We start from the raw sequence: 23,484 nt of genomic DNA, 5'->3' as shown, positions 1-23,484 counted from the left end.
CCAGTGGAGCTTTTCTGGGTAGCAAGGCTTGGGAGAACAGGTGATAAGAGGTCAGAGGACTCAAAAGGTTGCTGTGACCAATTTAGATTAATTTTGCAGAGAAAAACCACTCGCATTCATACCAACTTGGATGATGTGGTTTTGGCAGAATCAAGAGACGGATGTAGCCAGGACACCATGTTGTCATGATTTATTAGACACGGTTCCATTTGTGTAGCCTGAGGATGTGGACAAGCTTCCTGGAGTTTTGTGCTCCACCATTTGCTCCATGCATCCTGACCCCAGGTATTAAAATCTCAGCTCAATGTTTGGACTTCAGAGCCGGTGAATGCATCTCTGACAGACAATGCAAGAATCACAGCTAAAGAATCCCTGGCAGATGGCCATCCAACCTCTGCTTAAAAACCTGCAATGAAGGTGAGTCACCTTTTCATATTCTTATAGCCCAATACATTTACTCCTTTCACATTCCTTTCATGTTCTTAGGGTTTGACATTGGCATGATCCCTAATTCCACTGCCACTCTATGGCAGTGGTCTTCAACTGATCCAGAACAAAAGCCCATCTCTGAATCCCAATGGGATCCCACTTTCACTTTTGATTTGCACTTTAGTAAAAAGGCATGAGAATGTGGTTGGCCAGAAATGTGTATCTTATTAAGAAATGGCTCATTCACTTCCCCAGCCACATTGCAGTACTCATGGATAATGATAAAATGAGCATCTCATCAGGAGAAAGTGTCCTACTGGCTGTTTGGTTTGATCAGCCTAAGCTGGAGTCCAACATGGTGGCAACAGTTTCAAATACGATCTGCCTGCTTTGGCTTCTCAAACCACCTGTGGGTCCTCCTGACAATAGACAGATGGGTACCGATTATGAGTTTATATACAGCTTGCGCCAGGGCAATGTTTAAAAAGGTCTTACATTTCAGGGATGAACACACCACTCATTCCTAACCAGTAAAGTCACAAGTTTGCATCCATGAGCATCTGTAAACCATTGCAATAACATTCTGAGGTATCACTAATACATAGGCAGCAGAACGCAGCATATTAGAATACACAAATGACTCCAAACATACTTCAGCTTGAAACCTCTTCGCTGCTGAAATGAAGACCTCAAAGGCAAAGTAATGACGACATCACAATATACATAAATCAAGAACTGCATGTGGGTTTATTTTACACTTGAGAAAACAGTGGATTTAATTGTGTGAACCAAAAAAAAATGTACTGTACAATATTAATGATAAAACATCAAAATGTATAATTCATAGTGCATTGCTTGCTTTATTTTTATTTATTTATTTATTTTGTCAGATAGTTCCTTTGAGTACATGCATCTGGGAAGATGCAGGTGCCAGTAAAATTTCTCTATTTAACTCAAGCTGCAGGAACTAAATTTTATTCAAAAAAAGTGTGGTTTTACATTATATACACAGAAATTGAATATAAAATGACAATATAAAAAGTTAAAAGAGAAAAGCATACAGCCAGAAGGTACAAAGGAAGTTGAACAGTTTAAAATGGTACGATATGTAACATGTACTTTTTCCCCCCCTAAGCTGATGCTGGCAATTTACAAGGAACTGAATCCAACACTTGCCCCACTTTTTTCTGTTTTGTTTTAAATGTACCAATGCAGCACACTATAGAAAGGTCAGCTTGTACCAAAGCTTACATTTGTAAATAACTATAAACTGCAGTATCTTACAGGAAAAAAAGAAAAGGGGGGGAAAGCATTTGTACATTTTTTAAAAAATAACTTGCATACTTTTTTTTGCCAGCCAAGTGGCAATTTTCAGCATCCAGAGGATTTGGGCATAGTGGCAACTTGGTTTATTATTTTTATTTTCTTAAACACGACTGTGGTTTTCTAACCCCTTGAGCACTTCATAGCTTTTCATCATCGTCAAAGAACTGCATGCATCTTTTCTCTGCAAATCAGACTGCAATTTTCAAAAGGGCTTTTTTTTTACATTTTAACACAGTTTTGTTAATATGAAATGCCTTTTTTAAAATTAAAACACAAAATCTTCTTTTGGGAAAGGCACAACAATGCTATTACAGTCCTCAGAGGGTTAAAAAAACCTGACACTACGGGGTTCTGTGACCTTTATTGTCATGGCAACTTTGTAATTTTAGGATGTCTTTTTGTTATTGTTCTTTGTGTCTTTCTTTACGGCTAAATTAACGTCTCTCAATAGTGTCTCCCACTATATTCTACAAAAGATAGCTTAACATCAAGGACAGATGTTGAAAATAAAGGTCAGACTTTGACTCACAGAAAAAGAAAAGAAAGGTTTAAAAAAAACATGCACAGATCAGACAAAGAGCATATAAATATAACTACAAAATGTATGTAAGAAAAACCAAGGTCCAGATAGGCAGTTCAGCAACAAAAGTAAGACTGATTTCAGAGGCTCAGATCAGGCCTAGTGCAGTACTATGAAGAAGTTTAGTGCAATGTTCCTGTGGTCACTTGCATACCTGGCTGCTTACCTGGACGCTAATGTTTTTCTAACTCAGTTACATAGATCAGATGGTCCTCGGGGGACTTGCCATGTGTTTTACTAAGGTGCAGTTTCACTGCATGCTTGCTTGCAAAAGTTCGGTTACAGAGCTTACACTGGAATGTGGAGCCTGAGTCCTCCTCAGCAATTCCAAGTGAGCCTAAAGTCTTATTTGTGAGGACTTTTGAAACATTCTGCTGTTCTTGAATCTGATTTAGTGGCAATTTGGACAGGTCCTTCAAACTGAACCCTAAATGTGTCTCCAAGTGACTTATGTACGTAGAAGCAGTTCTGAACTGAGAGGCACAATCATTGCAAAAGAAAACAGGGTGACCTGTGTCCAAATTCTTTAAAAACTTAGTTCCACCTGTCCTCCTTAATTGATACTTCACATTGGCCAGCCAGTGGCTAATTGTGGTCATGGAAAGACCAGTAAACTTAGAGATATGTACCCGCTCCTGTGGGCCTAGGTCCGACATAATGTACTTGCCTTCAGGAGTCTCCCTCAAGCTAGAAGCAAACTGGGCTTGAAGGATTAGGAGATGCTGAGGGTTCCAGTTGGACTGCCTACCTTTCCTCTTGTGTACTGGGGACAGTTCGTCCAGCGTCTCCTCAAAGCTACTCCCATCCGCATCAGATTTCTCTGACACGGAAGACGGTGTCGAAGACTTGGGGGTCAAGCGCCCTGTGAGGTTCTTTACCATGTCGGAAATATCCATCAGGGCACTTTCCCTCAGAGGAGATGAGACCGAATCAGTCACGCTGGAAACCAGGGGCTTGTTTTTGGACTTCGTTAAATCAATAGGCTGATCGCTGTTCTCATAATAATACCGGTCAATAGCATCAGCTTGCTTGGCCGGAGTTGTCGAGTAAATGGGTTTGTCCAGCATACTGTTGCTAATTTTATATAACATAGCCAAAGGGTCCAAAGAAGGACTTACAGGGTTGGAAACTTTGCCTAAATGGGTATTCATGATGGATTGTAAAGCACTCAGTGGATTGATGAATGATGGCTCAGCTGAATGGTCTGTGATGATGCCCAAGTTATTACAGCCGTTTGTGACTTTTGCTTTAGGTAGCTCGGTACCATTAAGTGCATGAGGATCTGCTGGACTGTCCTTCTTGACCTTCTGCACTTCTGTTTCAGGGCCCTTTTTTTGCTGCTGCTGCTGCTGCTGCTGCTGCTGCTTGGTTTCCTCTGTTTTTGGAAAGTCTTTGTTCTCCTTAGCAGCAGGTGACAATGGCTTGACTGGAGAACATTTCTCTTTCTCCGCAGGCTTTTCTTCTTTTTTTATATTGATTTTGCCCGTGACCTTCTCCACTAGCTCCTCCATTGCAGAGACATTGCTTTTGTGAGGTGGTGGTGTCAGGTTCCCTGGCGAATGGATCAGTGCACTGTGTTCCGAAGACAAGGATTTTACGCTGCTGGCGTATGATGGCTGCATCTGAACACTCTGCACAGCTGGCTGAATGGGCTTAACAGTCCCCGGAAGCTGGTAAGCTGCATGAATGCTTGGATAGCCTCCCCACGAAGGTGCTCCATTCTGGGCCTTGCTTATAGCTGTTGTCACTGTATTTTCCAGGGATTTTAATATATCTATCCCACCTTTAGGGCTTTCATCTAGATCCTCCTCTCTGAGGTACTGATACACAGCCGTTGGCTCAAATTTTTCCGCAGAGTCCTCATTCTCTTCTTTAATCTTTTTGTCTGTTTCACTAACGATCACCTTTTCCTTTTCCATTTCCTTCTTCTCCTCAGAAGTTGTAGATTCGGCCGGAGAATCGGGCTGCTTTTTAATATTTGCAGCTGGTAATCTCGTGTGTGTGGTGGGAGGCAAAGGTATGGACTGGATCTTTTCTTCTACCACAGGATCCAATACTAGCTGTTTCCCCTTTTTGGAAGCAGAATTGGTTACTTTCAAAAAATGTCCTGTGACCATCATGTGAGCGGTCAGCTGCTGCAAAGTGTCGTGAGAACTGCCACACTCCATGCATTTTAGGATCTGGGCTTTGCGGGCCTCAAACTGCCAAGTGTAGCTAGCACCATTTTGATAGCCATAGCGGTTGTTTGGAGTCACGTAGGGGTTGGCAGTTTTCTGGTCCTTCCCTGCCTCGCTAAGTGTGCTCTCCGAAGTGATGGCCGTCGGCTCAGGTGAGCAAGGTGAAGCTAAGTCTTGAAGTGCTCGCTTTTTGGTAGAAGGCACCAGTTTGGTGATGGCTGGTACTGGTTCCTTCAGAGGCACTTTCTGGTAATGCTTTGTTTTTATCATGTGGACACTCAAGTCTTGCAAAGATTCAAACGAATGGCCGCAGTACATGCACTTGAGCACTTTCTGGGCGTCCTCTTTGCCTTCCATTTCCATAAGTGATCGCTTTCTGGGCTTTGACCACCGTTTGGTCTTTTCAGCTTCTTTATCTCGGTTGTCATCCCGATAATGTCCAGTTTCATTCATGTGCACTGTTAGCTCCACTAGTGTGTCATATGCTGCACTGCAGTCTTTGCACCGGAACTTACTGGCACCAGTGAACACAGAACCATACAGTTTATTGTTTTGCCGGTAAAGCTGCACTGTGCTGAATAGACTAGGTTCTGGGAGAAGTCCATATGAGGTCTGCTGCAGAGTTTTGGCTAATGCCGCTTGATGCCAGTCATAACCTGAGCCACCACTGTTATTGTTACTGTTACTAGTACTACTGATACTTGTAGTGATACTAGTGTTGGTACTGGTACTAGTACTGGTACTAGTACTAGTATTGGTACTTGGGGTAGTGATAGTAGAGTTGCTATTAGTGGTATTTTCCTTCTGGCTGTTTTCATTACTCTTTGATTTTTTTAAATCCAAAGCTAAACTAGACCAGCAAGACTCCGATAGTAAATTTGCATAGACAGCTTTTATTTGTGCCAAGCTGTCCTGTGGATAGGAAGCATTGTCCAAGCATTGGTGATCTTCTCTCTCTTCTTTGGAGGAAGTGCTTTTGAAATGAGCCAGCTGGTCACTGTTTTCGCTGAATGGCGATCCATAACCTGCGTCCTGATTCGTTGCTGTGCTGACTGGAGAGTTCTGGTAACTTTGAGCCTCTTTGATCTCTGTTTCATCATTGCACATGTAGTCAGTTTCCTGGATGTCCAGAGGTAGTCCGTCATCCTCCACGCTGTCTTCATCAATCTCTGCTGCTTTCAGTTCTTCCTCAGGAACATAAGCTAGAAAAATACATAAGAAAATAAAAATTCATTACAGAACATACACATTTCGTTTCATTCCCACCACTGTTTCTACTACAGTGAGACTGAGGCTTACATTTTAGATCACATATCCCTATTTCTCAGCTTTATGAAGATACACATCCTGTCAATTTAAGCATGGCATTCGGCATTTTCAGTTGCAATTAAAAATATACCATGACATTTCAGCAGGATTTATGTTTAACTAACAGAATAACCTGGTATGAATAAAGCTTAAGAATTCATTCTTCAGCCACTTTTTCTGAATTGCAACACTTATTTTGCCACTGTAACTAATTGGGATTTTCTGGAATAAATTAGGTAAAAGGTTGTGTGTGTGGTTGTTTTTTTTTATTCATTTATTACATTTCTAAGTCTCATTTTATTTGTACAACAACTAAGGTCATCTGGTGAGTTTCAAAGGTAAGTAGGAATTTAAACTCAAATCTCTATCATCCAAGTCCAGCACTCAACACTACATACTACTTGAAGCACTCAACATGAGCAAAGAAGCATTTATAAAGTTATATGGTAATGAAGCAGGGTAGATGTAAAACAAATTTATCATGGAGATCAAATTAATCATCAATTATGAATTATTATTAAGAAGCGTGTGCTACTGTTACTTATATTAGTCCATTAATGCGAACAATGATTTGAAATATTTATATTTTTTTCCTTCCAAACAACCTTGTGAGTGGTGTTATGAAATAGCCCTAATTTTGATTAATTTTGAGATAGGCTTAGTTTAGAAAGGGAGTCTCCATTCCAGTCTTAGAAATGGAAGACACAGGAGAAGCCTCTTTCATTGCCAAGGGCCAGGTGTAGCACCTTCTATGAAATGCTGTCTTATCTGGCACAAAATAATCAACCCTCTGATATACCTGTTGCCTCCAACCCTGACCTCCTGGGCCATCCCTGGATATCGCTTACTAAATTGGCAAATCATAACCCCAAGGTTCTGCTGTGAAGACCTGGCTGGCAGCTAATGTCTTCAGTTGCATGTTTATTTCTACCCTTTTGTTTGTTTTGCTAAGCTGGGAAGAAACAAGATCGTCCGTAAGTTTACTTCCAGGCTATCACCACTTCAAAATGTGTCACACCCATTCTTACTCAGCCAGACAACATTTTAGACTTTGTTTTATTTTAATCATTAAACCTCAACTTGAACACAAAAGCTGAAGCTTTGGGCTCCAGAAGCTGGGAATCTTTCAGACACAGAGAGACATCACCTTACTTCACAAAAGCAATCCTGTGAAACTTTTATCCTCCTTCTATATCTCCCTTTCTGTTTTAGAAAAGACCCCTATACATCCAGTGCCTCTCAAGTCACACAGATGATCAAGAAGTCCCAGTACCACTCATTTCAAAGACCTTTGCTCCAGAATTTTCCTAATTGGCTTAGAACCTGGTCCATCTTCTTCCAGTTCCGCCTTTCCTTTCCCACCCATGAACCAAGTCTCAGCATCCCATTGCTCTCTGACAAACCTTTTCTCCCCTTCTTCCCAGCCAATCATCTGTCGTTGCCACTTTCTCTCCTCGATTCCCAACTTCTAAGCATCCCAAAACATTGGATTCTTACATATAAAGCACGCAATGTTACCTCTACTATTGTTATTTTACAGATGGCTCAGAGACATTAACATGAATATTCACATTTATTCCAATAGTCCCACTGAGCTTTATGGGAGTTACTTCCTCTTAGGTTTGTATAAGCAGCCTTAGAGCTATCTATGGTTGAAGATAAATTTGAACTTGCGTACCAGAGTTCCAAGATGGATAGTCCAATAGAGCACCTTGGCAATAATGGCAACTGAGCAAGAATATACACTTGGATTTGAAAGTAAGGTAAGAACAATTAGTCACTGGGCAAATCTGCTTTCCTCTACCCATTACGGAAAGGCTGAAATGTAAACGATGGTACAAATCGACAGGGGATTCTTTTTATTAGCGTTCCTGTTATCACAACATTAATTTAAGAAGCATTAAGATTTATGCATCTGAAATGATGCATGGTCGGATATAAATAGCGTTAAACATACCCCCACCAACGCAGTGACATCATTCATAGTGCAAAATTAGAGAATAGTTCATTTTTTTAAATGTTGAAACAGCTGTCAAAAAAGAGAAATACAAAAGGAACAATCCCAAGTATGGGGAGCCAATATAATTAATATAATATAATATAATATAATATAATATAATATAATATAATATAGTTGAACCAGTGTGAAGTCTGCTAGATCAAAACGCCATTCAAGAGTGGGCTACTGCCAATTGAGTCAATCTAAGCCTGGCAGAGGGAAAACATGCCTTATAAACAGAATCTGATTTACAGCACCCTTTTTGCCAACATATGTTACGCCAGATTACCAGGTTATGTGACCAGGATGATCCAGTGTGTGCTTAGTCCCACCCCTCTCCCTCGGAACACTCATTTTTTCAGGGCATATGTTCCACAAATCTTGGCTTGGCTACAGCTGAGCCAGAATGAAAGCACTGTGACGAATCCTAACTTGCTCATTCTGGCAGATCTAGGGTTAGTATTGCTCCCTATGGCAGTGCTTTGCTACTGAAGGCTCTGTTCTATAGACTTAAAATATTTAGAATAAAAGGAAGGGGGGAAATGAAAAAGTTTTAAACCTTAACAGATCAAAGAAATTTCAGTAGGAAAAAGCTGGAGCACCTAGAAAATTATTGGTGTGGTTTAGTTGACTTAAGGGAGCAATCCTATACACAAGAAGCTGGTGTCTTGAGTTACACCACCCTTTTTCCCAGCTTAATTTATATCAGGTTGCCAGGTCATGTGACCAACCTGAATGGGTTTTGGATCCAGCCTAAATGCCCCCACCCTGTCCAGTCCTACCCCCACCATGCCCCCTTTTCAGAGCTTACTCCAGTTTAAGATCTACCAGGCTTGACTCAGTCAGCTGAGTCCTGGCTGAGCTGGTATGGGGGACATATGCTGGTTTATCTCTGGCTAAGATGAAGGTGAGGAAGTTAGGCAGTCCTAATCTGGCTGTATGAGGACCTTCTTGGCTGAACCAGAGATCTGCTGGATCCTAACCCACTCATCCCAGCAGATCATCCTACAGAATTGCTCCTTAAGCCTGCTAATGACTGTTTTTGGACATTATAAAAAACAATGGTTAATCTTGACAGCGATGGGCCACAGCCAACTTTGGGCTCAAATGCTCCCTCCCCTCCCCTCTTTCTCCAGCAGTGCTGCAAGGAGGCAATTGGAAGATTTTGCTTCCTTTTTGTGACCAGACTTGTCTTTTACCAAAATGGCCCAAACCTGAGAAACTATGGCTATATTAATTTTAGCTATGACTCATTGTTTGAAATTTGTTTATTTCAAATGAGTTAGGAAACTGCTTTTTTTCCCAGAAAACCAAAGTTAGTATCAAGCACAGTTTAGGGTTCACATGCAATGCTTGACTGAAGTTAATCAAAAGCGAAAGCTTCCAATTTCCTCCTTTCAAAAGCCTGTCAATCATTCCTGTCATGATAAATCATGGCTTACTGTGATGCCCAAACTACTACGATAACATGTAAGTGCCAAACAGTTTTTACATGGATTCTTCTTAATGGAGTCCTTGAAAAGCACCAAGCTAGTTTAAACAGTATGGCTACTCACCAGGGTAAGTTTAACTGCAATATAGCTGAACAGGGAAAAAAAGGATCAGACATTATATTCTTAACATAGGCACAGAGGATGTAGGTGGATATTACAACTTCTCTGGGTAAGATGCTTGAAATTTTAATGGATTTACTTCTTGGTAAACTTAGTGGGTCAGTTTCCCACAAATAAAACGCTGTGTGTCTTCAGTTGCTGAAAGCAACTGAAATGCATTGTCGAATTAAACAATAACAAAAAAGGGATAGATATTGAAGGGACTTCATTATTGACTTACTGTGACAAGTTCCTCAGGGTAATCCTGCAGTGTTGACTTTGAATATTACATACCATTTTCTACACCTGAAGTATAAGCCCCAAGGTGCAATTAAATTATAAAGAGATGGTAAAACCAAAGGTGACACCTTGCTAGAGATTTTTGGCTCATACTAATGGTCTGCAGCACTTTAGCCTCTTGCTAAATCAGGTATGGGAAACCTGTGGCCTTCCATGTGTTGTTGGGCTCCAAGTTCCATCATCCTTGACCACTGGCCATGCTGCCTAGGGATGATGTGAGTTGGAGTTCAACAACACCTGGAATGCCACAGGTTCTCCATCTCTGTGTTAAACTATGACACAGATATCACACAACAATTCTGGCAAGAGCAGTTGGCAGCGGAAACTAAAGTAAAATGAGAGATGAATACTTAAAGCTGACAAATATAAAGCATGCAACGGAATATCCAGCTTGATTATTGGCTTACAGTAAACATCAAACTTTGCTATTGTGATGCCACCTGGTGAAACGATATAATCTTACCAAATTACGTGTTTATGGGAATCAAACTATTTTTTAAACTAGCAAATGTGATATTCATGAGCAGATGGCCATTAGATCAAAATACATCTATTCTAAGGGCCCAATTCACAGAAGTGGCAGGCATGTACCCTAAGTGATAAACATAGGTTTTTGCACTGCAGTAGAAATAATTTGTACGCCATGTCAGCTCCACTCTACTAGAAACCATACTTTGCTAGAAAAACCATGTCATACGTACTAATAGGTGAGTGTGTGTATGTGTGTGTGTCAATGAGCTTAAGGATACAGGAAATGTTTTTCTTATGCGTATTGTTCACAGAACATGGAAACATATTTGAAATGAATGTTTGCACACAAAATGTATTTATGTATTAGGCATGTTGTGCATGCAGTGGCTCTGATCCAACCGAGAACCAAAGGAGCACCTGGAGCTCCACATTTACAGCTCTTTCAACATCCTGAGGAAAAGGGGAAGCAACTGAATAGCGTCTCTTGCTCCCCCAGTTCTCATTCTAATCTTTAATGCACGGCCCCAGCTGCTGGGTGAGAAATGGGTCTCAAGTATGCAGCACCTATTTGCCCACACAATTCCCATCCAGCTAAAGAACCACATGGGAAGCTTTCTTTTCCATAAGCAGATCGTCCTTAGCTAGACTGGAATGACCAGGAGCAATTCAGGAAAAGCGAAAGCAGCAAAACAGGATATAGTGAAAGGTGGGGTGGAAAAAAATTCCTGACTAATGCTGGGTGGGCTTTCCCCCACGAGATAATTCTAATTGCTTACTTTGCAGATTTCTTATTTTTAAAAGCATTGGGTTTTCCCCCATAAGGAATCTTCTTTTAAAAAAATATCTTAGGAACATATGCTAAGATGCAAGATATTCCCCTAGGTCTCATAATTCAACAGCATTCAACATTTCGAAAATCCGTGTGCCAAAAAAAGGAGGCCTGCTTATTCCCTTTCACCTACCAGCACAGTCCAGTACTTTTCTCTGTTACTAAGATCCATTAGACCTCCCTCTCCTCCCACCAGACCTCATTTTATTTTACTAAAAGGGACAATTTTAAAAGAATGTGGTTTCTAGTAAACCACTGCTAATAACTGAAAAAGACGTTTGAAGAGAATAATACTGAATCTTATCAGTGCTAAGGAGACAAGGATCCAGGAAAATAAACAAAACTTAGTCCAAGTCTTTTCTGCAGGAAAATGCAAGAAAAAGCCAGGGGTTATCTTTCTAGGTGGGATATAAGCCTAGATTGATATTGCCATTTGTTACTGTGAATGGTGTATGTGTGTGTGTGTACACAAAGCTTCTCTCCCCCCCCCCCTCTCTCTCTCTCTCACACACACACACACACCTATGGATAAAAGCCCATAAATTCAGTATTACAATATTTTACTTAAAGGTAGACACATGAGTAAGTTTATCCTGCCATTTACCTTGCTCTGCATTATCCCCTTTCATAGTTGTTGAGACTTACGGTAAAAGCCATCATGGCATTTCAGTCCAGCAGTGGCACACCACGTTTGCTTCGGAACACAATAGGAAATCAGCTTGCTACAGTTACAAGCCATTTAAAGGTTGCACCAAAATCAGTCCAACAGAAGAAACACCTTCTTATCCCTAAAATATCATTGTACAAATTGATGCTGCTTTAATACAGAGGTCCATCTGCCAGTGCTTTTGCGAAGAGACATAAGGTATATTTACACTCTGTCCTCTTACACCCTGTGTACTACAACGTCTGCACAGAAGAACATGGAATCAGGATCACAGTCACCCTAAGTGAGCTATTTAGGAGGTAAGATGCACACAAGGTTCCCTTATCCTCAAGGCTGCCCTCTCCATTAAAGTAAATAGGGCTCCATATACACACACAGAAGCTTTGTGCATTTGAGTACATATGAGGCTTTGCATCGGCCCATGTGTGCTATTCCATGGACTAGCATATTAATGCTGAATTTTATTTTTAAAGGATTTAGGAATGCATTGTTTTTAACATTCGTGCTGCAAAAATTGCATGTGATTTTTAAAATGTTCTAAATTTCACACAGTACGGGGAAATGCACAAGTTTCTAACTTTGCAACAACATACACAGCTAAGCATACTTTATCAAGGCCTTGTTACTGGATTTAAATAACAGAGAAGTTGCAACTGCTACCTAAAATAAATATGGCTGCAAACCTAAACACACGCACTGAAGACAGCAAGACTTACTTCTGAGTAAACATGCATAGAATTGCACCATTTGCATTACAAACTGCTACACAATAATAGAATCTTGTGATATTTCAGTAATACATATTGCAAAGTTAAAGCACAATCTACAGCTCACTAGAAGTCTCTAAGAAAAAATTAACATAATTTATTTGCTTATCATTATTTTGTCTATAGGTATTTACATATCCTATAACCCTTCTTGGAATCAACACCAAACACTGCTCCAACACAGGCTGTACATATCTAGTTAATAATTACTCCATAACATATTTTTGCTTACTCATTATTTGTGGTTGTGAACTGTACTATTGGTTGCAAGTCATGCATTTTTGCTGGGTGTAAATATTTTCTTCTGTTATTTATACAACGTAACCTAGCCACAAACAAAGGGGAAAAGAAATCTCCATAAAAAGTTTGCTGTTCACCCACAAGTGGCACAGACAAGCATTGAGCTTGAAATTCTGCTTTTTACTTACTTTGGTTTGCAGTGCCTATAAAATGAGAGAACATTATATATTTTTATCCATGTTACTTTGCTTGTTCTATAAAAGCTTATTATAAACTGCTGCTTATAGCACATAACAACAACAACAACAACAACAACAACAACAACAAACTGTTTTTATATTGTCCACTATTATTGGACAAAATTAGCTTGCTTCAATGCTTACAATATGAGAGTGCCACACAGGGGAGCACAAAGCAATTCAGAACACACTTACTGTGTTGATTTTCAACGTTTAAAAAATATTCCTTATGTCAACTGAATTTACACAGCTATGCTACACTATACACATACACAGATGTGCATTTGTTAATATTATAATTCATCATGGTTTAAATTATAGAATTGCCTTGGGGGGAATATTTCATTGAAATATTCCTGTTGTTGTAGGATAAATACTTAGGATTCAGAAATAATGTTTATATTGAAAATGTTAACACAAATAATATACACTATTTCACAAGGTCAATGTCTTTGGGGGGGGGCTTTTTTTTTTACACCTATAAAGTTGCTACTAACAGAGATTACACCGGGAAATAGACAGTGATGTTTTTAAAAAGCTGTTTATTCAAATTAAAAGCTTTGAAATTTTGTCCTGCAATTGTTTGCAGTCAAATGCTGCAATATTCTACATCAAGAAAAGAGAAAGGCTTGCATTTAATTGCTACTATATGAAACTGTCAGGGAGGTCAGCTAATTATTTAATGCTGTGATAAAACATTTCCCACTGAATTTCTTCCTTTGGCTCCTGTGTCAGCACAGGTATTTTAAAAGTGTGATGCAGGGTTACAATTGTGGCCTGTAATCACAGAGAAATATTTAAACCAAGCACTCTATTCTGATTTCTAGATGCCTAAAAATATACTCGCAACAACCTATATTACAGTGTACAATGCAAGCAAGCCTCTCTTGTCTCTTTTTCTGTCTCTCTGTAATTTTGCAGGAGGGAAATCCTACAAATTACAGCTATAGGAAGACCGAGAGTATCTGTTTTCCTGTTTTCTATTATTACATCTTGTTAAAAATCTGTGCCCATATGATATGCCTTCTGGATGCCAATGTCTCCCCATAGATATGCTGTCATCTTTGTACAGCATTAAAATTTGTGTATTCTAATGTAAGTCGACACAAGGTGCTATATATTGTATGTGTTAGTGGTATAGCACATTGTGTTTGCTTCAGTGAGAAGGTGTACACTGTAAATAACCCAGACCATGTCTGAAAAGCCAAAAGCAAATTGGATAGGATAATGATAATGTATTGTGGGGGTGGGCAATTGTATAATATTATTTATTGAATACAGTGATACTGTTTCTTAGTCACAGTTCTGTTTAAATTGTTCTATTATTTTCTGCATACATTTATTCTATTCTGCTATACAAAACACACATTCCCCACAATCATTATTTTAAAGGGGGCAAAAGATTACCATTATAGCAGCCACAACCGCTAAAATCTGTAAGAATTAGTGTCATTGAGTTCAACAAGAAATTGATTCCACACAGTTTTTAATTATTACTCAATTAAACTTCATGCAATTTCAGTGGTGCCAAATAATTATTTATTGAGGGCAAAATGTTTAAAACTTAATTTCAATATTGTAACTGAGCATATGTTTGTTTGTGTGTACTTCTGTTTCATAATCATAGCAACCCTGGTCACAAACAAGCTAAGCACTGTAGTTTTCAATGTAACATATTCAAATGAGAAATTTAGGGTGCAATCCTATGGCAGGGTCTGCTGGGATGTGCAACTTAGGATCTCTGGCTCGGCCGGCATTAAGTCTCCAACCCTAGCTCTGCTGAAGGTACTCCAATGTAACTTCTCATCCCAGCGCAACCCGCTCAGCGAAAGCTAGTGTTAAGTCCCCCCCAAAAGGGGCACGGGGGGTCATAGTGGGAGGGAGACCACAGAGGTTAGGGTTTAAGCCCATTCAGCTCAGTCACATTACCTGGCAAGCCAGTATAGAACACTATTCTAAAGGCTCACTTTCCCTCTGCCAGACTTGGGCACAGCAGCAGTCCTGCAGCTAAACAGGGTTTGAATCTGGTCTAACTTTACATTAGCATGCTTTAAGCCAGCTTCTTGTGCATAGGGTAGTTCCCTTAATTCTGTTGGAAACTAAAAACAGGCACAGTATGTCATGTGCCCCGCATGTCCCTCTAGTCTCATTCATTTTAATATGCCTTGTGCAGAGAAGTTCATGGTAGAGTCTTTCTACATATAGGAAATGTGTAAAATCCTTCAATTGTAACTGATCCTTTTCTTACTCTACACATGTCAAGCAAGTTAAGAACATGCTTAAATAATAATACGTGTCAGCATGCTTATGCATATCTATATATTTTTGTAAAACAGGAAAACCCATTCATGCAGAATCTAAAACAAACTTTAAAGCAGATTTGCATTTTAGTTAGCTCAACTACAGTGACCTTGCAGTTAATAAACTGGCTTAAGCCCAATTTTTTTCAACTTCAAGTGCTTTGTGCTTCATGGTCTACCTCAAACTATGAACTGATAAATTTTGTGGATTCAGGAAGAGAATATTTCAAAGCAGTTTCCAGAATAATATCCAGTTAGAAATTCCCAACAACAAAAAGTATGAAGCAGAAAGTAAATAAAATTGTAACTGTTAAATATTTAGTGTACACAAAAATGGAGCATGAATCATTCTAGGGATTATAAAAAATATGAGTATGTTGTATTATGTTTACATGCATATATTGTATATTTATGATTTGTTTCTGACATTTGTATCCCACTTTTCTATCAGAAGATAATCAGAACTGTAAAATAACCAGACTCACTCTCTGTACTAATATACTCCCCCCACCTCTGTTTCCTGAATCTCTTTCACACATGCATATAAAATTACTGAAGAACAAAAAGGTGATCACAAGTGAGGTGTAAGAGGCAGTTAAAAATAAAATAAAAGAATCACCACTTTTACAGAAGTAAGAAAAGGAGGCAAAATGCATGTGTTGTTTCTGTTTCAATGTAAAGCTCTGTAAGAGACCTGAAGGGTCTTCAAGACTATCAGTAGTTCTTCTGCATACTGGGCTGAATGCTAGCCCTTAAAGCAAAAGGCATCTGAAAGCTTGCCATCTCTTCCCCTTCCATCCCCTTCTCTCCTAGGCAATCCATCTACAACCATTTTCCTTATGTATTTGGATTGTCAAGGAGAGATGCAGTTGAATCCGCCCATCCGATACCCTCCTCTGTCAAGAATATTTCACTGAAATGTTTGTTTTTATCCCTGCTGGCAACATTAGGATGGAAATATTTAACCTGTTTCCATTACTTATACAAATTACTATTACATGGTAGAACAGATGTCAGAATCACAACTGACTGCCATACATTCTTTATGTGGAGAAGAAGGAAAGTTGTTAAGAGCATGCTCTTTAACACCATGTCCTCTCTTTTACCTGATTCATTAACTTCCACCATCAACATTTAACTTCCTTTCTGTTTCCATCTTTTCTCAAGCTGCTTTCATTTGGAAGCAAAGTCTTTCAGAAATATATATGTTTGATCAAGTGTTCTAAGAGGTTGCAGGAAAGAAAAGAGTAGGGAGTGAGGTGGGGGGGAGAAAGAAAACCCAACATCTTGTCAAAAACGTTATTTCTCTAACAGAGATGATGAAAAAGAAGTCAGTTAAGATGCTGGTACTCAAAGATGGCTGTCACTTCAGATAGAAGATGGCACAACTCACCTAGACAGGTGACACTTTGGTCGAGCAAAGGGTTGCTGCATTATTGAGAACACCAGAGATCAGGATGACAAAGACTCAAGGCCCAGGATGCCTAGGGCACCTTAAGTAGTGAAATCAGCAGGCAGGTGGATTTCAGCCTCCATTTGCATCATCTCCAGATTTAAATAAGGGTCTCAGGCAGCAATATTGGGAAAGACTTCTGCTTCCGACCTCAGGGAGCCACTGCTCACCAGAGTAGACTATACAGGGCATGGTGGACCCAATCATCTCACGCAAAATGAAGGCAGCTTAATATGATCAACTAACTGCGAAGTATGAAACCAAAGCTTCTTGATGGCAAGGCTACTTTTTACTCCATAGTAGTAAAAATAAAGGCAGGGTGGAGCTACAGAGCTCCCAAACCAACTTTCTAGCTTATTCCAAAAAAAGCTGCAGAAGCTGCAAAAAAAATATTGAGAAGTATGTATTCTAATTCATTGAATAGTAACGAGCAAATTCTCTCTCCAACTGAACTCAATTGCAAAAAATCCATTTGGTTTTGAGTAATAGTTGTAGACTGCAAGAGGGTAATCTTCCTCCCTCTTTCTGAATTCTCCATATATTAAGGTGGCCTTCGCTATGCTGCTGAGCACAACGATGGGTTGGAATGATAGCATCACGGCAGATGGGGCTGAAGCTACCAGCTCTTTTTATATACGCACATTTTTAAAGTTACATTTTACTTGGGTACCTCTGACAGTGGGTTCTTTGGCTCCATTTAAAATGTTTGTTCTGTTCCAGTGTTCATTGGAGAGCATGCTGCAAATGTCCAACGGCTCAAAAAAAGCAACAAAACTATTATTACAGCTATTGCAGGAGTGTTTGTCACTGGGTTTTCTGTACACTGAGACCACATGAAAGTTCTAAAAGTATGCAAATGTGTGGGGGGTTTTTAAATTACGATTTGTTTTACAAGAGAACAATTTTGTTCAAGGGATAAGGGAAGCTAGAGAAACTGCGTTCTACATTTCTACATAGCTGCTTAGCAAGTCCTCCCTCCTCCACAAAAATGACTGTTTAGCACACTGCACAGCTGAAATATTAAGTACAGTACAGTATATCTTTTCAAGAATACTAGTATTAAGTAGGAGCAGAAAAGGAAAGGTTGTAAACTATATGCAAACACATTCTCAATGTATCAAGGTCTGCTAAATGCCAAACATGCAACATTTTCAAAAGAATGCGAAAACTCTATTAACCAATTACCTTTGACTTTGATTTCCCTCTCCAATTTCTAGTATGAATGTTTGGTAGGAATATTGGCACACACAGTTTGAACACTGTGCTCACTTTGGCAAAATCCCACTGACTAAAAGGAATCATACTCTGCTGAGAACTGAGTGAAAACAGAATAAAGATTTTGAGATTTGGCCAATTCTGAGTATTTGTCCCTGAGGAAAACCATACAGATAGCCCCACTGTAACTGTAGACATAGTAACTCGTTGCTTTAATTTCCTGTTTTAAAAGCTAGCAAAGGACAAGGGGAAAGACACAGAAGCCCTTTGGGTAATACAATCTTACATGTACTGTAGCTCCATCCCCACCCCTGCAAGAGTTCACAACCGTAGTGAGTACGCAGTAAGTATAATAATAAAAAGAAGGCAAGGAGATGAAAGGGAAGAAAGACGGGGTTTTTGGTGTGTGTGTGTGTGCGCGTGCTTTTTAAGAAAGATGAAATCTTGCTGTAGAAGAGCCATCTTTGCAAAGGTCTGCTACTTGTTAAATCAGTAAGAATATCTGTCAGAGATATCCTGCTACACCATTTGGCTGATGTCAAACCTAAACAAACCAGATCAGAAAACCAGCAAGTGGCAGAACATAAATGAAACGGGAGAAGACCAGTCTAACTGTAACTCGCATGGTTTGCTTGCTGATTTTGGGGGGAGGGGGAAGGAGGGAAATAGTGGCAATCACGGCAGTCATTTGCAGTACTAATGTCCAATTCAGCCTCCTTTCATTCTCCTGATTTAGGTGGTCAGAGTAGTTTCGTAGCCGACACAGGGAAGCTGTGCTGTTTAGCAGGCTGTTTAATGGGAAACTGGCAGTCTTATTTCTTTTCTAGATTTGGTTTGTCACTAGGTCTCCATTACATGCCACTCAGCTTTGATATCTTTGGACAGGACTGATCAAAAGATGTCATTTGACCTACACAGCATGGCAGAAACTTGGAGAAGTCTCATAAAGCGACACTCTGGCTGTAAATAAAATGACATTATTATTTCCTCTCTCCTATCATGTAGAAAAGCCAATTATGGTAATGCACTGCATGTCAATGAAAATACAGCAATCTTTTTGGAGCAGCTACTGCAGGGCGTCCATGTTGCTACTCTCCTTCCTGTGAAAATTCGCCCATTGGAAAATGAAGAGGAAGGAGGTGAGAGATGCCTTAAAAACTGTTCATAAAAATCCTGGATGGTTGTGGAAAGTGCAAGTCATCAAAACAAATGGAAGTGCAAAAATGCATGCAAGTAAATTTCCAAATTATCGGGTAATTTAATCTTGAATGATTTATATTCCATCACTGGAATAGTCGGTACACATCCTGAATCCTTAGCTTTTGACTGACAAGTATGATGATTTATTATATTAATAAATGCTATAATGCACATTACTTTTAGAAAAGCAGTTTTTTTAAAAAAGCATTTAGCCTTGAAATAGATCTGAAAGTTACACAGAGTGTTAAGTGCAAACATCTTTTGGCTATTAACTATTTGCGCTGAAATACCAGACATGCAAGTACTTCTCTGATTATCTTTAACAACTGTTCCTTTTTATCAGTTATTACATATGATTTAAGAATACAGACAATGGGCACACTCTTAACTGGAGACACAGGTATGTAACAAAACAAACAAACAAAAGCAACAGAACCAGAATTTGACCAACTTTCATTAAAATCAAGTACACTTCATAGCATGTGATGATGTGGATGGGAAATTTTTTATTTAAAAAAATTCCCCAGTTTTCATTCACTACTATGCTCACTATACAAAAATATATTTCTTCCAGTGGAGGTTGATCAACTAGGGCTACTGGGATTCAGCCATCCCAATGAACATGTTAAGCAATTATGGGGGGAAACCTCTCAAATCCACAGTCTTTCCTGTCCCACACACATTTTACACGTTTATCTAAACTCAGAAGCTCTGCAAACATTTCTGCTAATCTACTGTTCTCTGGCCAATCATCTCTTTGTACCACTCAGCCAATCCTAATCCAAAAGTGCAGCTATGGCAAAGAGGTCATTTCCATGTATCTCTGAGCAGAAAATCATGTGACTGATTTGACAGCCAGAAAATCAGCCATACTAGGAAGGCTCCCACTCCATCTGTTGTTAGGATGGATCCAGCATAGCCACTATAACTGTTCAGGGAAGAGTCAGGACTGCTTTAAGTATAATCCCATGTGGCAGAACTGTTTCCCTTAAGGCCCAATCTCTTCGCAGGTAACCAGAGAAGCAACAAGGAGGGTTCTCTGCTTTCAGGATGTGGCAGGACAGGTTGATATGAGCCATGTGCAATTCCAAAGTATTTCCCAGAGTATTTCTACAGAAGGTTTGTGGATCTGCTTCCAACAAGTGCCTTACCTAGCTTAAATTCAGAATAGATTGAATGCAAAGAGATGTAAGGAGATGCTGGTGCTGTTTTGTGAGTTTTGTCAGGGAATTTCTAAAATAAAAAGTTTGGGCTCTCTGCCTGTCTGGATAGGACTCCACATTCATTCCCAAACCAGGAAGATATTCTCCCTTATCTCACACATAGAGGCTGAGTATGATTAGTCTGATGTGATGCACTCTGTGCATGAACAGAGATTATTACCTCACATTTTTTAGGACTGAGCAATGAATTGCATTTATTTTTTGCTGTGTTCTGAGCCCTGGCTCAAACGAAACGATTGTTTTTGTCTATAGGTTGGAACACTTGTTCTTTTAATTTAGAGAGAGAAGTGTTTTGGATAATGAAAAGTTAAATTGATTTTTGAAGGGAGGAAAACTGCATGTAACTGGTAGCTAGGTCTCCTTACATTTTATAAGATTTTGTGTGTTTAGTTTTTTTGAGAATGGGTGTGTCTGTCATGTGGTATGGCTGAATCTATAAATAGGAGATATGAAGTCTTTCTTGTCTGAAAATCATGCTTGTGCCTTCATCCATAAACAGGCTAAGAAGTATGTGGCACTCTGCACATGTGTAATAGCACTCTTTCCAAAGTAAGTGCTATACAAGTCCTATTGTTGTGAAAACAGCAAGATTAAAAGCTGCAGCCCTACCAAGTCAAAATGTTACCAGCCGCAACTGATTTATTCTGTAACAGTATGTGTGAGACAAATATCACAATTGTGCCTTCAATGACAGTTAATTTCACTTGAAATGCAGCACATGTCCCTAAACTACTTTTTCATAGTAAAAAAATTGCGAGTCTTACAATTCTAAAAAAAGTTCACTTTCAGCAGGAGAAACCCATGATGTCCTCATATGAATGCATTTTTAGAGTTTCATCCCCTCACCAGCCTCACATATTTTAATAAATAATTGTGTTCTTTCATTACTACTACCCCCATTAGTTATTTGTAATGTTTATATATTACTATTTACCTTGCATTACTCCATTCTACAACAACTCCATGAGATAAGAATACAGTGGTACCTCAGGTTACATACGCTTCAGGTTACAGACTCCGCTAACCCAGAAATAGTGCTTCAGGTTAAGAACTTTGCTTCAGGATGAGAACAGAAATCGTGCTCCGGCGGCGTGGCAGCAGCAGGAGGCCCCATTAGCTACAGTGGTGCTTCAGGTTAAGAACAGTTTCAGGTTAAGTACGGACCTCCGGAACGAATTAAGTACTTAACCTGAGGTACGACTGTAGCTAAAAGATTCTGCCTTGCCGAAAGCTACCTAGTGAACTTCATGGCTTCAATTGTATAGAATTTGAATGTGGGCTTCCAAAGTCAATTACACCAGACTAGATCCTTAACACCAGTAATGTTCCACACTGACTGTTACTGGATTAGACCCATTGAAACCAATGGACTTATGCCATTATTGAATTACTATGATGGATATAGCTACACTGGAGAGCTGGAGTGTACACAGTGGGGCTCCCTACCCCCTTTGAACAGCAGAGCTCTATACCTTAACCACATGCCAAGTTACTTCTGAATCTCTCTAAAGTCAGGACTGACTCCAAGTTTGGAGAGCCCTGCGCACGATGGGCTCCGGTGGGCTTCTCCAACAGCAGTACCTGGAAGGATTACCTAGCAGAGAGCACCAGGGTTATAACAGTGCTCTGTCCAGCCAAGGAGGCTGGATCTTCCTGCCAATTATTTTTCCCACAGTGTGCCAGTACTTTGGGACATTGTGGAAATTTAAGTGATGGCTTACCTAACCACCTGAGACAGCTTGCAGCAAGGGGCTGGAAATGTTTTTAAAGCGGAGCCATGGCAAGCAGCAGAAGTGTAACTTGCTAGGATTCTAGGTGCCCAAGGTCACCAGGTGTTGACGCCAGGTGTTGAAGCCGGCCCCACTTGAATTTTGAACTGGTTTGGAGACCAGGGCTTTGGATTTGTGGAAACACACACCCTAAGCCCTGCTCAATGTGAGGGACTATCTATGTTCGGATTCTGACTTACATTTTTCTATATTAATCTCCAAGAGACCCACATCTGGTGCATTACTGGGTTAGGTTTCATAAAAGCTACATACTGAGAACCGCTGCACAGAGCAAATTGGTTTAAGAAAACGGTACACTGCATACCTTGCCCTCAAACTTATTAAGACACACTGCCAACTCTTGTCTTTTAGTTTGTGCAACGTATTCCAATTAGGAGGAATAATACCATGCAGCATTTAAAATGAAATCACAAAACCTTCCATCGGCAAATATGGAATGCCTGCAAATCTTGATATAATCTTCTCACCCAAGTATAGGGACCAAGGGAAAAGGAGTTAAACATAATGGGCGTCAATATAAGCCTGCAGAATGAATTGTGTGCTCTAAGTGAAAGAATATGTTAGAAACATCAATTCCCACTCTCCCTAAATGCTACGTATTCCAATTTGATCAATTGTAATTTTGTAGATCCCTGTGCCCCACTCCACCTGATCTTTAAAAAATAAAATAAAAAATATTGAAAAAGATAAAACAGAGGGTAACCATATTTTGCACTTCAGTCTGTAACCACATCCATTGGGAACACTGGTTTTATTCTATTTTTGAACTACTATATCACACTCCCCATTCCCACTTATGACTTCTGTTACTTCCAGCACTAGGTAACTCTACAACAGCCATAGGAAGATTTCCAAAAAGACAGAAAATCTTTGGTTCATATCAGCAATTCTTGGTTCAGCCAGATACTGCATTGGTGTGCAGGTCCTGCTAACATATATGTGACCTTCTACAGCAGGAAATGGCTAGACTTTGATCAGCAGATTGGATTCAATTCAATTCAGACTTAATCAGGACTCTGGGTTGGGTTTTGTGTTTGTTTGTTTTTTGCATACTACTAATGTAAAATGAGCATCAACACAGGGACAGCTGCTGCGAATGGATCACTCTGTCCCTATCTTCAGGCCCATTGATACCACCAGCATTCATGATCTATTTGCCAAACTGCTTCCTCTGTGCACACATGCACACACATACACCCCTTTTACCAACTGCATCTTACAAAGTCAGCTCTAGTTTACAAAAGCTCATGCCACGATAACACATATTAAGTCTTTAAGGTGCCACAAGACTCTGGCATTTTTGCTGCAGCAGACTGATATGTTATTTATACAAGTATTCATATACCGCCAGTTCATACAACACGGCAGTGCACAACAAT

General features: G+C 39.7%; 1 protein-coding gene across 7 annotated transcripts in view; it reads right to left on the bottom strand.

The window, feature by feature from the left end:
• Positions 1-1,153: 1,153 nt before the first annotated feature.
• The window catches only part of TSHZ1 (teashirt zinc finger homeobox 1), a 79,876-nt gene continuing 57,545 nt past the window's right edge, over positions 1,154-23,484 (bottom strand). For all 7 annotated transcript variants that reach the window (XM_083518595.1, XM_083518593.1, XM_083518592.1 and 4 more), the window contains one exon: positions 1,154-5,714. In XM_083518595.1, coding sequence (XP_083374721.1) covers positions 2,509-5,619 — 3,111 coding nt within the window. In that variant the 5' untranslated portion in view covers positions 5,620-5,714 and the 3' untranslated portion in view covers positions 1,154-2,508. The remainder of the gene's footprint in view (positions 5,715-23,484) is intronic.

Source organism: Podarcis liolepis (genome assembly GCF_965112155.1).
Source record: "Podarcis liolepis genome assembly, chromosome: 8".
Taxonomy (NCBI): domain Eukaryota; kingdom Metazoa; phylum Chordata; class Lepidosauria; order Squamata; family Lacertidae; genus Podarcis; species Podarcis liolepis.
The sequence above is the reverse complement of the archived record's forward strand: the minus strand, read 5'-3'. Positions and strand labels throughout refer to the sequence as shown.